Source organism: Phoca vitulina, unplaced genomic scaffold (genome assembly GCF_004348235.1).
Source record: "Phoca vitulina isolate PV1807 unplaced genomic scaffold, GSC_HSeal_1.0 scaffold40, whole genome shotgun sequence".
Lineage (NCBI taxonomy): Eukaryota > Metazoa > Chordata > Mammalia > Carnivora > Phocidae > Phoca > Phoca vitulina.
The window spans coordinates 4,036,865-4,056,613 of record NW_022589743.1 but is presented as its reverse complement, the minus strand read 5'-3'; the positions used below and the strand labels follow the sequence as shown (position 1 = coordinate 4,056,613).

General features: G+C 40.9%; 1 protein-coding gene across 2 annotated transcripts in view; it reads right to left on the bottom strand.

Moving 5' to 3' along the window:
- The window catches only part of KAT7 (lysine acetyltransferase 7), a 31,729-nt gene extending 12,493 nt beyond the window's left edge, over positions 1-19,236 (bottom strand). Inside the window, exons 1-7 of one of the 2 annotated variants that reach the window (XM_032428869.1) lie at positions 19,048-19,236; positions 16,461-16,608; positions 13,821-13,997; positions 11,781-12,020; positions 8,562-8,644; positions 5,232-5,321; positions 3,735-3,833 (exon numbers count right to left, since the gene is read on the bottom strand). In XM_032428869.1, coding sequence (XP_032284760.1) covers positions 3,735-3,833; positions 5,232-5,321; positions 8,562-8,644; positions 11,781-12,020; positions 13,821-13,997; positions 16,461-16,608; positions 19,048-19,062 — 852 coding nt within the window. In that variant the 5' untranslated portion in view covers positions 19,063-19,236. The remainder of the gene's footprint in view (positions 1-3,734; positions 3,834-5,231; positions 5,322-8,561; positions 8,645-11,780; positions 12,021-13,820; positions 13,998-16,460; positions 16,609-19,047) is intronic. The other variant, XM_032428870.1, reaches the window with a different exon arrangement.
- Between the last annotated feature and the right edge of the window lie 513 nt (positions 19,237-19,749).

Below are 19,749 nucleotides of genomic sequence, written 5' to 3'. Positions count from 1 at the left end.
TTCTAGCCCTTCCCACTCCGTCCTAGACTCCACCTCCCACCCATAGAATAGAAGATAATGGTTGTTAAGTGGAGTGGATGGCTCATCCCAGGGAGAACATTATAGAATTCACATATATATTAGCATATGAAAAAACTATTCACCAATACCTTGACCCCTATTACAATTTCTTCAGGTTCCTCTGGGCCCATCTGACCGGTATCTTTTGCATTTGGACTCTGTCATCTAAGATTCAGATTCTAAATATTAAGTTATTTCTTCTAGTTTCATAAACATTTTTTTAAGCTTAAAAAAAATATCCTATCCAGCATTTTTAACAGCAAAGTTGGATCCAAATAACCTAGCTCAAATTTTGGAAAGCAGATGTTTATAAACTAAATTTCAGGAGCTTTTACTTCAGACATTCTTTCTACCCCCATATGATTTCTGGGCAAATTACTTCTCAAAACCTCTGTTTTCTTTTTTTTTTTTTTTTTCTAGACTTTCTGATTCTACTTCTTTTTTTTTTTTTTTAATTTTTTTTTTATTGTTATGTTAATCCCCATACATTACATCATTAGTTTTAGATATAGTGTTCCATGATTCATTGTTTGTGCATAACACCCAGTGCTCCATGCAGAACGTGCCCTCCTCAATACCCATCACCAGGCTAACCCATCCTCCCAACCCCCTCCCCTCTAGAACCCCCAGTTTGTTTTTCAGAGTCCATCGTCTCTCATGGTTCTTCTCCCCCTCCGATTTCCCCCCCTTCATTCTTCCCCTCCTGCTACATTCTTCTTCTTCTTTTTTTCTTTCTTAACATATATTGCATTATTTGTTTCAGAGGTACAGATCTGAGATTCAACAGTCCTGCACAATTCACAGCGCTTACCAGAACACATACCCTCCCCAGTGTCCATCACCCAGTCACCCCATCCCTCCTACCCCACCCCCCACTCCAGCAACCCTCAGTTTGTTTCCTGAGATTAAGAATTCCTCATATCAGTGAGGTCATATGATACATGTCTTTCTCTGTTTGACTTATTTCGCTCAGCATAATACCCTCCAGTTCCATCCACGTCGTTGCAAATGGCAAGATCTTATTCCTTTTGATGGCTGCATAATATTCCATTGCATATATATACCACATCTTCTTTATCCATTCATCTGTTGATGGACATCTTGGCTCTTTCCACAGTTTGGCTATTGTGGACATTGTTGCTATAAACATCGGGGTGCACGTAGCCTTTCGGGTCCCTACTTTTGTATCTTTGGGGTAAATACCCAGTAGTGCAATTGCTGGATCATATGGTAGCTCTATTTTCAACTTTTTGAGGAACCTCCATACTGTTTTCCAGAGTGGCTGCACCAGCTTGCATTCCCACCAACAGTGTAGGAGGGTTCCCCTTTCTCCGCATCCCCGCCAACATCTGTCATTTCCTGACTTGTTAATTTTAGCCATTCTGACTGGTGTGAGGTGGTATCTCATTGAGGTTCAAAACCTCTGTTTTCTTATCTATGAAATAGGTAATACACCATCCATCACAAAGAGTTGTCATAAAGATGATGGAAAACAGGGCGCTTGGGTGGCTCAGTTGGTTAAGCGACTGCCTTCGGCTCAGGTCATGATCCTGGAGTCCTGGGATCGAGTCCCGCATCGGGCTCCCTGCTCGGCAGGGGGTCTGCTTCTCCCTCTGACCCTCTTCCCTCTCATGCTCTCTGTCTCTCATTCTCTCTCAAATAAATAAATAAAATCTTTAAAAAAAAAAAAAAAGATGATGGAAACAACATAACCATGCCTTAGTGCCTAAGCACATAAGCACTCAATAAATGCTATTACCATGTTACTCATTCCACGTCTACCCAGTTTGTAGATAAAAACACTGAACAAGGCAGAGGGAAGCATACAACTTTGCACCTGACAGCCCACTACCAGAACCCTCCCCTCTACTAACCCCACAGTCTGGTGTAGGAATTCAGCTACAAATTCGCCCACTACCCGTTTCCTGCTGGCCCATATCCATCTCATTCATAAGATTATCATTTTCAGGGGCACCTGGGTGGCTCAGTCGTTAAGCATCTGCCTTCGGCTCAGGTCAGGATCCCAGGTCATGATCCCAAGGTCCTGGGATCGAGCCCTGCATCGGGCTCCCTGCTCCGTGGGAAGCCTGTTTCTCCCTCTCCCACTCCCCCGCTTTTGTTCCTGCTCTATCTCTCTCTCTGTCAAATAAATAAATAAAATCTTTAAAATAAAAAAAATTTAAAAAAAAAGATTATCATTTTCAAGGCAGTGAGGATGGCCAAAAAAGTAAATACATGGTTTGGCATATTTTTGCCTTAATGAAGCTGTGTATCCACAAGCCATACATTAAATAACCTAATGCCTAAATAAGCCAATATTCCAACTCTATGAAAAAATAAAAATACACATCAGAAAAAGACCGAGAGGGCGCCTGGGTGACTCAGTCGTTAAGCGTCTGCCTTCAGCCCGGGTCATGATCCCAGGGTGCTGGGATAGAGCCCCGCATCAGGCTTCCTGCTCAGCGGGAAGCCTGCTTCTCCCTCTCCCACTTCCCCTGCTTGTGTTCCCTCTCTCGCTGTGTCGCCCGCTATCAAATAAATAAATATTAAAAAAAAAAAAAGAAAGAAAGAAAAAGACCGAGAGATCGCATAGCAAAACACGCACTGGGAGGAGGGGGTTCCTATCTCAGAGGGTGATTTTTATTGGAATTTTTCTTCTCTAATATTTTCGGTATTTTCAATAGGAAGCATTTAACACATTTATAAATATCAGTCACATATACTTATAAATCATGTTTACAATAAATCTTAAGTTAAATTTTATGCAAAAAATTTTTTGAAGAATTTTTTATGAAATGAGGAAATTATTGTTCATGTTATTTAAAACACAGAATCCAAAGCTGTACTTACAGTAAAATCCAAATTACATAAATAAGGCATTATGTAAAAGGCTAAGAAGAAATATCCCCAAATGCTAACATGGCTACTTTTTAGGTAGTAGGACTGATGTTTATTTCTGTGTACTTTTCTTATGTGTTCTATATTTCCTACTACAAATGTGCATTACTTTTGGGGCACCTGGGTGGCTTAGTCAGTTAAGCATTTGACTTTGGCTCAGGTCCTGGGATAGAGCCCAGCATCACTGGGCTCCCTGCTCAGCGGTGGGGATGAGGGGGGGGTGGTCTGCTTCTCCCTCTCCCACTCCCCTAGCTCATGCTCTCTCTCAAATAAAATCAAAAAAAAAAAAACAAAAACAAAAACAAATGTGCATTATTTTTAAAAGTAGAAAAAAAGTTAAAATACTACCCAAAAAATCTTCTTATAGAATATATCACCCAATTAATACTTTTTATCATTCAGGAATTTTGTTTTCCCATTAAAATACACAGACCACCACTTAGTTTGAATACTTTCCCTTATACAGACATCTCCAACATCCTGATATTTGTTCGAGTGGCTAAATTTAACCCTTTACAACTAAAGTGAGGTTTACAAACAACTATAGGACTGAATTTTTTTTCATCTAAATTCTAATTGTATTTTGTTTTTCGAAGCCTCCTGGTTTCCACTCTTAACAATCCAGTTTGAGGGGGATTATGGCAAACTCTAAGGGCCAGAGAAGGGCCCTTCTACTTGAGAATACCAAATGGCAAATCTGAAGAGCAGGGCTTAGAAACCAAAAGCAATCAAACGCAATCGCAAGAATTCATGTTAATTATTTAACTTTTTCTCACCATATATTTCTCTTTCTGCTCTTTGCTCAGCCCAGAATTCCTTTTCTTCCTGAGTTCAGCCACCTTTTCCTTATACCGCAGCTGCCTCTCTGTTGGTGCCTAAAAGGCAAGAAGAGGGACACTGAGAAGCTAGCTAGAAAATGCATGATGTCATTCAGTTTCAAAATGAAAGTAACAACACAAAACAAAACACAACCTGGGCAGGGAAGAAAAACATGCCAGATGCATGACAGCCATCCTGAGAGTACTATGGCGAGTTTAAAATTCCAAACTGGGTTCCCAGACCACTATGTTACTGTCAGTTAATATGGGATCAAACAGAACATAGATTAAGGAGGGATGTCTCCACCAAAGCAACAGGAATAAAATAAAGGTATTTCAATTCAATAAGCATTTCTTGAATGTTTACTGTTTTCCAAGCACTGATACAAGAATGAATAAAACTTTTAAACTGAGTAAGCTGAGAACCCCAGACAGACAATGAAAACAAGAGCAGCTACCATTTATGGCATGCTTATTACCTGCCAAGCACCGGGGATGGGCATTTTGTTAGCCAACTACCCTACCAGGTAGGTATTATTCACTCCTTGTTATTAACAAGGAAATAAAGTTTAGGGACCTAAGACCACACAGCTAGTGTCACAGAATCACAGTATTCAAATCCAGATCTGTTTGGCTCCAAACCCAAACTTTTTCCTCCTCACCAGGCTTCCTCTGCCACCCACCTATAATCTAACCACAAAACAGACATCCGTATGATGAGCTGTGTATATATATGTGACAAGGGCTAAACCAGCATTCTAAGAACACTACAACAGAATACCTAAGGAAGAAATTCCTCGATGGTAGGAGGTCTGGGAAGAATTCCTACAACAGCTGAGAAGTGTTCAAGGCCTTGAAGGATAAACACAATCTCCTGGCACAGAGTTAGCCAGAAAAACAGCAAGAGCAAAGACCAAAGGCATTCATGGAGGAACAGGAATTAAGCGTCATCAATAAGCAGGAATATTCAGAGAATCAGAAAGATTAGGGCAAAGCAGCATCTTGGAATCCAAGGCAAGAGAGAAGTAGAAGAAAAATGACACCATCCACAAGTGTCAAATGCTAATAAGCACAAGTCACTGGTGACCTTGGAAACATGCCAGCACAGTGAGGGGGTTTGAAAGTAACAAAGGGTTAAAATGGAGATGCGACATGAGGACATGGAGCAGCAAGTGTAATCTCTGAAATAATCAGGATTATGTGTGATAACTATTATTTTCATAAACAACATGATTCCTTCATTTATGAGGCAGAAGTGCTTGTTTCATGAAATTTTACTCTCTGGAAAGCAAATATGCTTCTGAATTTACAAGTGAAGACGACTTAAGACGAGTTACTTAGAAATACCACGGGGAACAAGAGACAGAGAGAGACCTAACGCCCGATCCCGGGCAGAGGAGATCCAAGACTTGGCTCTCAGACTGTGAGCGGCCGGAGCTTGAACAAGGCCCGTACCTGGTGCCTGGTTGCATGCCTGTTGTTGTCATCTTGCCTGTGGGACAGCATCCTCTCTTCTATCTGCTTATCCCGGCTCTGTGCTCTCACCTGCAACCATCAACAACGTCAATAAATCCTCCTGCTTCTAAGACTAAGTTTACTTAAAAGCATAAGAATACAATGGTAATCCCTTGAATTTATGTTGCGCTTTTACTTTCAAAGGATCTTCGTGTTTATTATCACAAATCTCTACAAGAACAGGTAAGGCAGGCCTCACGGTCTGCTTTCTCAGCCATTAACTGAGAATCAGAGAAGCGAAATCATCACAGCTCCATGGTGGTAAGGCGAAGATTTTAATGAAGTCTGATAACCCTGAGCCTGGACCCCTCGCAATGCACAATGGGTAAGAAACAAGAAACCGTGAGGAAGTGCAAGAACAGGGTGAAGAGGTGCAAAAGAAAAGCCTGGATAGCTGGAGGTCAAGTCTACGGGGAAACTGAACTCTGCAGTTATGTGATCTTAAGACAAATCACATCAGCTCTCCAACAGTTTCCGCTTCACCTTCTGGAAGTGAGGGCTCATATCCAACCTCCTGTTCCACTTCACAACAAAACTCAGCACGGTCAAACAGGACGACTGATATTTTCCCACAAATCTGCTCCTCCCAACCATTCCTTCTATCGACAGATAGCAACACTTTCTAACCAACTCAGGTCAAAAACTTGAAGGTCGTCCTTGCTGCTTCTCTTTCTCACATCATATCCATCAGCAAGTCTATCAGGCTGCTCCCTTCCAAAATATATCCTGAACCCGATCAGTTCTTACTATCTCCACAGATACAGCACTAGCCCGGGCCACCAGCCACTGCCTGAGCTTCGGAGCAGCCTTCTAACTAGTCGACCTGCATCAACTCCTGCCCCGACCGGTCCATTCTCCACACACGACAAGCTGTGATTTTTAAAAAGCATTTATGAAGTTATATTACACCTCTGCTACAGCCCTCCAAGTGCTTCCCACCGTCGTCACAATAAAGACACACTCCTTGTGCTAAGGCCTACGGGTCGTTCAGGATCTGGATCCTCCTTCCTCATTTCCGATCATGCTCCAGCCACACTGGCCTACTTCTGGCCCCTCCAACCCAGCAGTTGATCCCCACCTCACAGCCTTTGTGCTTGCTCATCCTTCCATCTACATCTCTTCTCCTAGATCTGGACACAATTGTCTCTTTGCCCTCAGCCATGACTCAGGTCAAATGCCAACTCCTCTGGAAGGTCTTCCTTAACGACCTGAGCAAAAGCCAGTGCCGTACCCATCACCCCCAAAACAGCCATCACCCCCAAAACAGCCATTCTGTATCTTTAGGTTTTTTTTGTTCCTCACAGCATTTATCACTGCATGAAATTCTTCTCTACTTATTCATCTGTATGCGTTTTGCCTCCCCCATGAGAAAGTTAGCTCACTGAATGCAGTCTTTTTATCTCATTCAGAGAACCCTCAGGTACCTGTACAGTATGCAGTCATGACATTCTGTAACCAAATAAAAATGGCAATATCCTTGATTGCAAACATTTACCAGGAAACTCAAGGGTAATCACGTATATGCAAGTACGTTAAAAATGACAGAGCTTTCAATAAATGCCAGGAATTACTCTAATTTTTCCATTTGGGATTCTAAATGTAATAAAAATATATATCTTTCAGAAATTCCCCGGATCCTCTAAGTTCCAGTAGTAGAGATGGATTATGTGGAGCCTCATTCCTCTTGCGAAGAAGAAAGCACAAGAGAGGAAAGATTCAGGAAATGCTTTCCTTTTTTTCAGAATTTTCTTCCCCAAACTGAATTCTTTTTCTTTTCTTTCTTTTTTTTTTTAAGATTTTATTTATTTATTTGTCAGAGAGAGAGAGGGAGAGAGCACAAGTGGGGAGAGTGGCAGGCAGAGCGAGAAGCAGGCTCCCCGCTGAGCAAGGAGCCCGATACGGGACTCGATCCCAGGACCCCGGGATCATGACCTGAACGGAAGGCAGGCACTTAACCGACTGAGCCACCCAGGCGTCCCCTTTTTCTTTTTTAAAAATAAATTGCTTCACTTATTCACACTGCCACAAGCCAACAATTTAACAAGTTGTACCTCAGAAAGACTTCAATTGTGAAACCATCCACAGTATCAGATCATGATATTTAAAGACAAGATGCAGAGGACAACTCTCAAAAAAAAAGAGATCACGGTTCTTTTCAGAGAAAGAAATATCTAGTGCCTTGTCCGTGATCTGATGCAGATGTTGGCCAAGCTCTTCCTGTTCTGATCTGGTCTCAGGCGAATGGCAAGATAATGGGAAGACCTACCACTCACTCTTACGTGGAGGAGCAGAAGAAATGACCTTCCTTATACAAGAAAATTTGGAATGAAGAAAAATAAGAGTGTCTTCAACCTTAAAATCCATGTAAGCATTCAAAGTATACTACTTTGATGAAAGACTAAACACATAGAGAAATTTCCTATGGTGTGGTCTAGTTGTGAATAAGAGACCAAATTCCTGAATCAGAAAGAACTAATGTTGGCTAGGGATTCTAATTTTTCATAGGACGAAATTGGCTCAGACAGGAATAAATCTGTGACCTCGGCGTTGTCAGAAAATAACAGCCACAAGAACAACAGTTAATACTTTGATCTAATGAGCTTGGATAACCTGTCCAAATACTACCCACGCAATCCATTTAATTAAGAATGTTTCAACTCTTGCTTCCCCATTATTAGTTCCATCCTTGGTAGCAGCAACCCACACAGAAACATATAACATAGGATCTTAGGCTCTCCCAAATCCATTACCCCCAAATCCCAAGGGTTATTTAGGACTATATTTCTCAAGAATTTAAAACAAGAATTAGCCAAGAGTAGGTATGATTGACAGTAACAAAAACAAAAACTATTCCACGGAAACAGAGAAAAAGGAAAATAATTATGAAAAAATTTAAAGAGCAAAATGTCTTCACAGATTCGTGAGAAAAGAACCTAATGCATAACTACTGAGATCACATATTTATGTGAATTATTTCCTAATGGAAAAGGTCCCTGGCAGTCATTGAAGTCAATGATATTCCAAATATTCCATACCTAATCTCCCTATTAATTTCCTTCAAAGCATTCATTACCTACTAGAATTCTTTTATCTGTTTAACTATTTTTTTAAAAAAACAACTGTATTTTTATTGTTTCCTCCACTAGAATGTAAGAAAAAGGACCTTGCCTATTTTGTTCACACTGGATCCCCAGTGTTTAGCAAAGTGCCTGGCAAACCTTAAGTAAGCGCTCACTCGGTAAGCATACGTCAAGTAATGAATACAATTACCTTGCATTCATCAGCTGAAAGGTTATGATAGAGCGGGCATCCTGAGATGGAGAAATGTCTCTCGTGTTTTCCTGTAAGATGTCCTGTTAAAAGAGGGAAAAACTTAATCTCAAGATAAAAGATTTAAGCTCATAAAATGATAGTTTTCTGTATGTCAACCGTGTTATTTTGCTGTATCATTTTTATGCAATATATATCTGATCAGAGATTGAATCCACCAAAGGTAAGTGATGTCAGGGCCATAACTTGTACCCACAATAAATTCTTTTCTTCCACAGGATGGATCTGGCAATCTTTGAACATACTTGTATATGTTCAATATCAACTGTAGTTCCTTCTGTTCTTCTGATAATGTAGTTCTCAAATTCCAAAAAAATCATAAGCCATACGTTTATAATAAAGGAACAAAACAAATGAACATTTTCTTCCAGTGAAATTTAACTTTCCTATGCTAAATTTTCAAGTTATATGTATATTAAGTGCTCCTTCCTTTCTATTATGCAATGCTACCTAATCTGAATTGAGCTTTCTTCAATAATCAAAAGAAACTTATGGAAAATAAAGAAAATGGGCTCTTCAAATCTACAAATAGGCGTATTTTGATAATTTTGAACCAAATTAAATATATTCATTTTTTTGGAGGGGGGCTGATTTTGTTTAAAATTTAGGCTTCTTGGGTGCCTGAGTGGCTCAGTTGGTTAAGTGACTGCCTTCAGCTCAGGTCATGATCCTGGAGTCCTGGGATCGAGTCCTGAATCGGGCTCCCTGCTCAGCAGGGAGTCTGCTTCTCCCTCTGACCCTCCTACCTCTCATGCTCTCTCTCATTCTTTCTCTCTCAAATAAATAAATAAAATCTTTAAAAAAAAAAAAAATAAATAAAATAAAATTTAGGCTTTTTCTGTAATCAGACTTTTAAATAGGCAGTTAGTATTTACAATAGCCAAGATATAAAAGCAACTCAAATGTCTATCTAAAAACAAATGGATAAAGATGTGTTCTATATATATATACAATGGAATATCACTCAGCCATAAAAAAGAATGAGATCTCGCCATTTATGATGTGGATGGACCTAGAGGGTATTATGCTAAGTGAAATAAGTCAGTCAGAGAAAGACAAATACTGTATGATTTCACTCATATGTGGAATGTAAGAAACAAAAGCAAAGGAAAAAAAAACCAGACTCTTAAATAAAGAGAACAAACTGGTGGATGCCAAAGAGGGGAAGGGAGAAAGGGGTGAAATAGATAAAGGGGATCAAGAGTACACTTATCTTGATGAGCACTAGGTAATGTATGGAACTGCTGAATCACTATATTGTACACCTGAAACTAATCTAACACTATAATAAAATATATAGGAAGTCAGCACAAGGCACTCTTATCAGGGGACAATGTTAGTAAATAACAATACTGAAAGCTCATTTTATCTAAAGGGGTACCTTTTCACTTTTCTATTTTTCACGTGGTTTTGGGAAACACACAGGGAACTGAATGTTACTTCCTTTTTATACATCTCTTTAACCAAAAGGTTTATAAGACCTTTGGGTAATGGAGACATTGCCATTTAAAAAATCATACATGATTTATGGAGTAAGCTTTAAGGGATGAAATTATCCAAGTACTGGGGGAGAGAGGAATTAATATATGATATGCAGGCTGCCATTTCTCCAGGACTGTATTATTAAAAATATGATTTTAAAGATCCATTCAATTTATCTTGCACAGAAAAAACTACCTTCAGTGATCAAACACCATGTATAAAATGTAAAGCATCAATACTACAGAAAGCCTTCTTAGTATTTCTTAGAAATACCTCTATAAATATTTCTTTCTAAAATATTATGCGTCTATAACTTCTGGGTAAATTATTCAAGTCATGTCTTATTCTAGAATATATAAACTAAACCAATCTAATGCGTCTATATCAAAAGTGTTAAAAAGGATGGCTAGTCTATTGATCTAGCAATTCTACTGCTATAAATTTAGTCCTACAGGTTTTCTAGGAAAATACCAAAATACATATATACAAGGCTATCCACTACAGTATAATTCAAAATAAATAAAATGAGAAATAATCTAAAGGTCAATCCATACTGGACAATTTAAAAAATTTATAAACTATCAATATAATGGAATTTTCTGTATTCTTTAAACAGATGGAACCCTAAGTAATGTAAAATATCCAAGATGCCAAACCATTATATTTTCCCTTTTGTGAATAACAAAATGGAAATATACGTATATACACGTGTGTGTGTGTGCATGTACATACAAACTTACTAGAATCATTCATTAAAAAACTACCAAGAACAGTTTTATACCCAGGGATATGAGTGAAGGAAAACTTTTACTTATGCATTTCAAGGCTCTCATAGGGTTTTAAGTTTTCACGAGCACAGAATACTTTTATACCAAAATTATTTAAAAAAAAAATTAATGACGTTATTTTGCTGAACATATTTTCTGAACCTGATGGCCACGTTGAAAAGTTTACAAATTTGAGAAGTAGACCCAGTGGAGAAAAGCCTGTAATCTCAATCAGCGCCTTCCAACTCTAAACAAAAGCTTAAGCGCAACATTTGCACTGAAGCTCACCTTAAGGAGCATTCATAAGGTTTAAACCATTATAATAATCTGTCAGTAAGGGCTAAAGGTCATAAGAAAACACTGAGATATTCATTTATCTGAGAAGAAATACTTGTCTGGTTTATACTTACTAAGTACACAAAACCTAAAACCACTGAAGTCACAGAAGTCCAGCATCTCATCTGTGCCCTTTTAGTTTCACAGCCGTGCAATAAGAAATCTTGTTTTTCTCATTTCCTTAACAGCTCTGGCCATACAACCAGTATTCTGCATTAGCATACACTCCTCATTAAGCTCCAACTATGCACCTTACAATGAGCCATTTGGAGGTAACTGGTCTTTTGTTTTGTTTCTGAAGGAAAAAGGAGGAAATTTTTCGCAGGGAGAAGCTCTCAATAAACTGATCAGTGCATCACATTTAATGTCTTTGCAACCAGATCTATTATTATGGACCACAGGCCAAGAAAGCAAAAATACTCTCTACTTGAGTGGGCAACTTGGTGATACTCTGAGCACCACTGAAGAACCTAAGAAGCGAGATCACAAGAGAACACAAAACATTTCTTCATGATCCTAATTCCAGAGGGTAAGAACCACAGAACACAGGTGTCATGGAGCCGGTCACACTCACCTAGAGAGTTACAGCCTGGAGTAGGACATTTCATATTGAAATTGTAGCTTTCATGGAAGCGACGGCGCTTGGGGCGATGAGAGAGATCACTACCCGAGTCCTTCAGGGACATGTCCTTGGCAATGCTCTCATCATGAGACACGTTGGGGCTGGAGATGTCTATGTCAGACTCAGAAGAAGGGGCATTTCCAGTTGGAGTTCGAGGTGGAGACTCATCATGATCAGCTGTATTTTTAGTTTCTAAAGCAAAAGCAATTGGTAGAGCTCATGAATGGGGTTCATTTATTTAGAGTTTTACTACTCAGAAGAGTTTATGGGCTTCCCAGATCCTCTATCATTTAACTAGTGACTTTTAACCACTTATCTGCTATAAAGCTATAAGGAAAATGAAGAGAAACTAACATCATTCCTTTGTGCAACTTTACATTCTAAGTAAAATTCAGTTTCGGGTTTACCCTAATACATTTCACTTATCTGTGTTTCTCATAAGGCCCCCATCATGGGTAATCAAAACTGGACGGAAGTAAATTTTTCTTTAAAATGACCATCCATGGGGTGCCTGGGTGGCTCAATTGGTTAAGTGTCTGCCTTTGGCTCAGGTCATGATCCCAGGGTCCTGGGATTGAGCCCCACATCGGGCTCCCTGCTCAGTGGGAAGTCTGCTTTTCCCTCTCCCTCTGCCCCTCCCCCCACTTGTGTGGTCTCTCTCTCTCCCCCTCTCTCAAATAAACAAATAAATTCTTTGAAAATAAAGTAAAATAAAATGACCATCCAACTCTCCTTCCAGGAGACACACAGGATGGAAATGAAAATGGGTGTCCTTCTGGATTACAGACTTGGTGTGAGAGTGTGAATGAACTTGACTCTCAAGCTAGCTTGTTAGTAATCTAACAATTCAGACTGTAAATCATGGGCTGTAAGCTAAATGCCTAAAAGGGCCGAGCAAGGCCAAATCGAGAGCAATTGTCCACCTCAAGAAGACAACTGCTATTCCGTTCCAATCAATACTGTGAGTGAATGGTCACCTCATGTTCCCAGAGCTTTCCAGTTTTTAAAAGAAACTAGTAACCCAGGTTTTTGTTTTTGTTTTTTTATGAAATTCTGTATTTTCAAATGCTGGCAACAAACTTTTAAAAATGTAAACAAACACTGGGGCACCTGGGTGGCTCAGTTGTTAAGTGCCTGCCTTCAGCTCGGGTCATGGTCCCAGGGTCCTGGATCGAGCCCCACATTGGGCTCCCTGCTCAGCGGGAAGCCTGCTTCTCCCTCCCCCACTCCCCCTGCTTGTGTTCCCTCTCTCGCTGTCTCTCTCTCTGTCAAATAAATAAGTAAAATCTTTAACAAAAAATAAAATAAAATAAAAAATAAAAATGTAAACACTGGGGTACCTGAGTGGCAAAGTTGGTTAAGCGTCCAACCCTTGGTTTCAGCTCAGGTTGTGATCTCAGGAGTCCTGAGATCGAGCCCCATGAATCTGCTTGTCCCTCTCCCTCCCCCTCTGCTCCCCCCCACTCTCTATGAAATAAGTAAATAAATCTTTAAAAAATTTTTTTTAATTTTTTTTAAAAAAGGTAAATACTGTGCAAGCAAACCAACAGAGCATGTTGGCAGGCTAGATGCTCCCCGGTCTGCAACCTGTGCTCTAAGGCATCTCATTTGGGCTGGTCAATCACAATCTCAACAGCTCACCACGCCCATTACCAAAGGTCACTCCTCCTCAGAAATTCAGAGGTAAGTGGACTGAAAAGCGTAACTATAGGAAAATCTGGTTCAAGCCTTCTTCATCTATGGGTAAAAGGGCTCCAGTCCCTTTTGCCTATTATGGGTTCAATCTAATATACTTGTTACTCTAGACTTTAAGAGTACTCCAGTACAAAACTGCTCAGCAAGCCATTCAAGAAAGGAATCAGACAAACAGCATTTACCTAGCTGAATTTTGTCAGTATTGGGCATCTATCTGCAGTGGGCCCAAGCCTTCCTTAAGAGGAAATTGACCAGATCCTCTCTGTAATTGACCAAATGATCCCAAAACTCACTCACCTCTATCTGAAAAGTCAACCACTTGCTCAGTTTCTGAGCCAGATGAACGAGTCTGCCGAAGGGGGTATTTTTTTGGAGTCACTGGGGCAGGCTGCTGCTGACTACGGGTCACTCTTCTGGTAGAATAAGCAGGCTCCTCAGTGCCAAAAGACTGCAAATTTCGAACAGGACTGGAATCTGATCCCCAATATTAAAAGATAATAAAATAATTAAAGAGAAAAGAAGGAAATTTGTTTTATTTCTTATCCATATGATTTATTAGCATGTATGCCCTCCTCGTCATACTTCACAAAATCCGACAAATAGTTAAAATATCTATTTTATTAAATAAAATATAAGCTAAAGAGCCTAGATCAGATACAGAGGTGCAATATAGTAGAGAATAGTTTAGCTTCTGGAATCAAGACTGACTCCCATTCCATTCCACTCCACCATACCAACTAGCTACAGCATCTTGGGCAAGTTCATCTCTTCAAGCCTTTTCCCTGATCTATAAAAAAGGTAAAATACTAGTTGCACATTCCTCACACGTTTGCTGTGAGAAGTAAGTGAATACTTCATATCAACTTCATTTAACGTGATCCCTGGTACCTAGATCTAGTGCTTTCTAAATATTAGCTGCATCCTCCCTTTCTTCCCTTAGTCCAACCCACCATAAAACAGATATTCTACTACTAAAGGTGTAACAATATATAAATATTTCCTTTCTTTCGGGATCTCTGATACTCTGAAGCAAAATCATAATAGATTTATGAAGAGTGAGGCAAGAACACAGCTTCTGGAATTTTTTTAGATAACAAAACCTATTCTGAAACACCTGGCAGCCTTGTGACATCTCTAATTTGATGACACTTAAAAAAGAACTAGAAAAAGATGCAAAGCTGAAAACAAGCATTTTTTAAACAACAAAAGATCTTAAGGTGGTATGTAAATCTCACAGGTTCTCCAAAGAAAACTGAAATTCTCAAACTTTTGGGTAAAAAAAAAATTAGCACACAGCTAGGTTACCGGCTTGCATACCTCCAGAAGGCTCAATTCAAAACACAATCTACATTTTGCTTTTGAGAAGGCTACCTTACATAGACTACATTGTGAACAATGCCCCTAGGAATTGTGCAACTCCCCAGTTATGAAGTATAACAACTAGGAAGAGACCCAGGGCCCAGGTATTTCCTAGCTGTTTTGAATATTTACAACTTTCAGGTGTCCGGGGCATGACCAATTACACTTTGTAAGAATATTATGCCCCTTCCTTTGCATATACTGTTCCCTCTGCCTAGAATAACATTTTCCCATCTTTCAACTTATAAATTCCTACTAGATCCTTCAGGAATTCCACCTTGGAGACCTGCCCCAAGTTGCCGGCCCCATCTCTGAGCTTCCAAAATACACTATGCAAACCTCTCAGAGCCCTTACCACAATCCATGACCATGATCGACTGACACATCTTGCACTGAACTGTGAGCACCTTAAGGGCAGGAACTATGATTTTTCTATCATGGCATTCCAGTACACAGCACAGTATCTGAATTACAGCAGTCGTTTATCGATATTCCCACTGTGCTAAAAAAATAAACACAAACTGAGACTCAAGAGACAACAGCGTCCTTTCAGCTGAAATGTTAAATTCAAAAATAAAATAGGGGTGACTGGGTGGCTCAGTCGTTAAGCGTCTGTCTTCGGCTCGGGTCATGATCCCAGGGTCCTGGGATAGAACCCCACATTGGGTTCCCTGCTCAGCAGGAAGCCTGCTTCTCCCTCTCTCACTGCCCCTGCTTGTGTTCCCTCTCTTGCTGTCTCTCGCTGTCAAAGTAAATAAAATAGAATCTTTAAAAAATAAAATATAGAACAGTTGTTGAGAATGTTCCCATTTTCTTGCTTGATAAACTGTTTTTCTCTCATTTTGCAATGTGCTCATGAAGTAGTAACCAAATTGGCACTATTTAAGTGCTCAAAGCATATTACAAATTTTTCCCTCTTAATCTGTTATCACCTATTGATTATCAGCTTTTTGCATTAACTGCAACCTTCTTTCCTCCCCAGGGAATCCCAGAGCAGAACCAGGAGGGAACAGGGGTACCCTCCAAATCTAAGCCGAGATGGCTAATTGCAGAAGAGAACCTTCAAACTACCTTCCAACACAGAGATTCTCCATTCTTTACTACCAAAGCAAAATTCTAGGTATTTACAACTGACAGTTGGGTGCAACTATTTATATTCACTAATTGTGTCTGACTACATAACAGAATTAAGTACAAGTTTTAGAAGTACTGAACCTCCTCCAAAAACAAGGTCAAGAGACTCTTCTAAGTCCCTAAGTCTAAACCATTCTAACAGAAAGTAAAGAGATGGCATTCCCATTTTACTGATGGAAAAAGGTAGTCTAAAAAAAAAGTTAAACGACTTAAGACATCCATGTGTCACACAGCCATTATATCAGACATAGTTCCTTTGGGTGTCCAAACTGGACAACACTCCTAAGGGAACCATTAAGACTCGATACTTCTGCAGTCATTCCCTCTGCATTTTACCAGATTCTGTCACCTACACCAAGCCAAGGGACCAGTTTCCATATTAACACAATAACATGACCAGTGGGTAGGCAGTGAGGCGTGGTCAGGAAGAATGAATTCTTATACCTTGGGAACTCTGGCTCAGCCGGGCTGAAGAGCGAGTAACTCGGGCAGATCGCCGGGATGTACCATCACTCTCTGAACTGTCTGTGTGCTCGAGATCTGTAGAAAAATCGGAATCTTCGGTTCCATCTGAACTACTGCCTGCATTCCTCTGTAACACCATAGATCCAGACATTAGCACAGAAGCATTTACTCTGTGGGTTTGTGTTAACACTGGAAATAAAGTGAACCATGATCCTGAAAACACTAAAGGAGGATTCCACCGCCAAATTCCCTTTACTTAAGGCATTTAAACGGAACAACCTACAAATAATGCACCTTTATAAATGAATGAAAGAATTAATTCTTACTTCATTAACACTACTTCGGAAACAAACCCATTTATCAGTCAGTACTACAAACTGGAAATAAAAGTACCCAATTCAAAATTGTCTGGCCAACAATGCTATGCACTTGAAGTCCATGGTGGTGAGAAAAATATCAGTGCTAGTCTCCTTTTAACTTTAGAGTAGCTTTTGTTCAAAGTCTCCACGAAAGGCCATCACGTTTTTTTAAACCATATACTAATTCAAAATATCATGATCCACAACTCTGATCCCAAGAGAACGTAAAGAAAAAGACTAAAATTCTTCTTTCTTATGTTATCTACCTATGAAGTTTCTCCACATGAATACCAAAAGTGCTTAAAAAAAAAAAAAGTAGCTTGCACATGAAGACTTGTAGACATTCAAGAACAGAGATTTTATCATCTCTTCAATTAATAATTATTTGTCAATTATTATCTTCCTGAAGCATGATTAGTCATACAGATAACTTTTAACAGCTGAACATTAACACTACACCCTTTACTAAGACAGAAAGGGGAAGAGTATTTGCTTAGAAAACCATATAAAACTTCAAGCTACAAGCCCCCTGTTTTTTATTCAAAACCCTTAGGGACAGTTGTGTTTGAAATTCATAACTTTTTGGCTTTTTGGAAAGGGAATACTTTGCATATATCCCGCAAGCAACACCCCGTCATCAAACACGTTAATATTTCTACAGCAGAATATATAAACAATCACACCCAACAAGACACACAAAAACTTTAAGTAGCCTCAGCATAGTTTAAGACAGGTTTTGCCAACCAAATGTTACTAAAAACATATTTTCAAAAGCTCTTTGTATTTGGGAATTGCAGAAAGGGGCCTGTGGACCTATTCCAAGGCACCAATACTATTCCAGCATGTGGTGAGCCTTAACATAATACCACCTAAGAGTGTAGGCCATTTTTAGGAGGAAATAAAAGGTACAGATGTTTGAAAACCTCCATGAAAAGAAAGATTTCTGCAGAAATGAGCAAGAATACCATGCAGCTTTCCAAATATTTCAAGGGTAATCTGCCCAGAAATGAGCAGAGGCTCCAGAAAATCCATGGGATGAAGGGGGAGTCTTAAAGGTCGTCTAGTCCAATTACCCAGATACTTGAATCCCCTGACCATCCCCTCCTGGTTTGACGCTGAAATTCAGCTCTTCTCTCTGGCTTTCACCATCCACTTCCCATCTTACTCCACAGGCGACTTAACTGCTCCCTCACTTCCCTCCCACAATACTTGTTATATACCCCCAAGTAGAGAATTTACTAGCTCCTTCTACAGTTATTTATATGTCTGTTTTCCCCATCAGACTGTGATCTCCTTAAGCCAGGGATCATGTCTAATTAATTCGTGAGTCCCCAGCAACTAGCACAGAAGCAAGTAGTCAATAAACATGGGTTGAATTTAATTAGATTTGTTCTGTAGTCCTGGCTCCGCTATTGCCTAATGGGAGTGGCTTGGGGCACTCCATTAGGTCTCTGTTTGTTCAGCTGCAAAGAAAAGGGATGGGGGTATCCCTCGGTGACCGTATAAATCCCATCTAACTCTGGAAAGTTTTTGCCTTTACGAACTGCATTTTCTGGCCGCTGTCCAACTGGGCAAATAAGGAAAAATTACTGCTTAGATGCAACAGGCCTGAGTGGGATCCCTAGGGAGTGGGCGCTGGTTCCTTACCACCCAGTCCTCTGCTTTGTTGTGCCCCCCGCCTGGAAAGGAAGGATGCTCCAAAACCCCGCCTATGCACCTATCAGCATCACCGGCCGGAAGGGCGGGGATTCGTGCCACCCAATGGCGCTACTGCTACACCGCGCCCCCACGGGACAGACTGCCAAGCCTAGCCAATCAAGAGAGGAGGGATCGTTCTCCACAGCCAGTCGGAGAGCGGTAGGGCCGGGCCCCGACACAGCCCCCGCACGCGGGGAGGTGACCGTTGGACCCAAATGGGCGGTGCCACCAGCCAATCAATATGCTTCTAGGCGTTTCAGCGACCAATTAACGAGAAGAACGCCTCCGAACCAGGCAAGCAGAGGGCGGGAATAGTTGCAAGCATAGGCCGAGGCCAGGATCGGGCCCACATTTTTCTGTTGGGTATGGACAGAAGAGAAGGTTGCTGAGCTAGGTTCGGGGGAGCGGGAAGTTGGAACCCAACCACTGTGAGGCGTGGCCAACTGCGTCACGTTGCTCAATCGACTGTCCTTAGACACCCGCCATCCCTTCTGTCCCGTTCCTCTCACCTTCCTTCGCGGCATTGCCGGCGGCTGCAGCCCGACAGTTCCGATTCGGGCAGCGGCGGCAGCAGCAGTAGGAACGGTGGCTCCGGCGGGCTCCGTGGCGGCCTCTGTAGCAGTCCCAATCCTGCGGACGATCCCAAGTGCCTCCTGCTTCACAGCGTCTAGACCCTTCTGCGCAGGCGCCGCGGGCTGAGGCGCTTTTTCCTTCACTTCCGGCTGGGCCTCGCGTCACCTGACGTTGAGGGCCCGAGAGGGTGCTGGGAGGTTCGCTCCTCCTGGTGAGGCTAGTGAGCGCCATTTTGGAATTGGGCAGAAAGTAGCACAGTAGTAGAAATCCGGGCCGGCCATTTTTAGTTAGGGGACTGGCACCTTTTGTGGACGTGGGCAGCCATTCTTGTTTGGGGCTGAAGCCTGACGATTGAAGTTAGCGGTTCTCATCTTTACCTTGGGCAAATTTCCCTTCCCGGTCGTGTTAATTTCTGAAGTCGAGGAAGGAAACCCCCAGAATCCATCAGGTGGCTGAGGTTTAACCCCTTCGTTGCCTAATTGGCTAAAGGACATTTCTGTTTATTATATAAACTCAAAGTTGGGAAGGGATATTTTGCACAAAAACTTGTATCTTAAAAGCCATCCTGCATCACAAAGTGGTGGGAATGGGGGCTTATAAAAGGAACTAAAGGGTAGCGCCCATCATCAGTAAGTTTG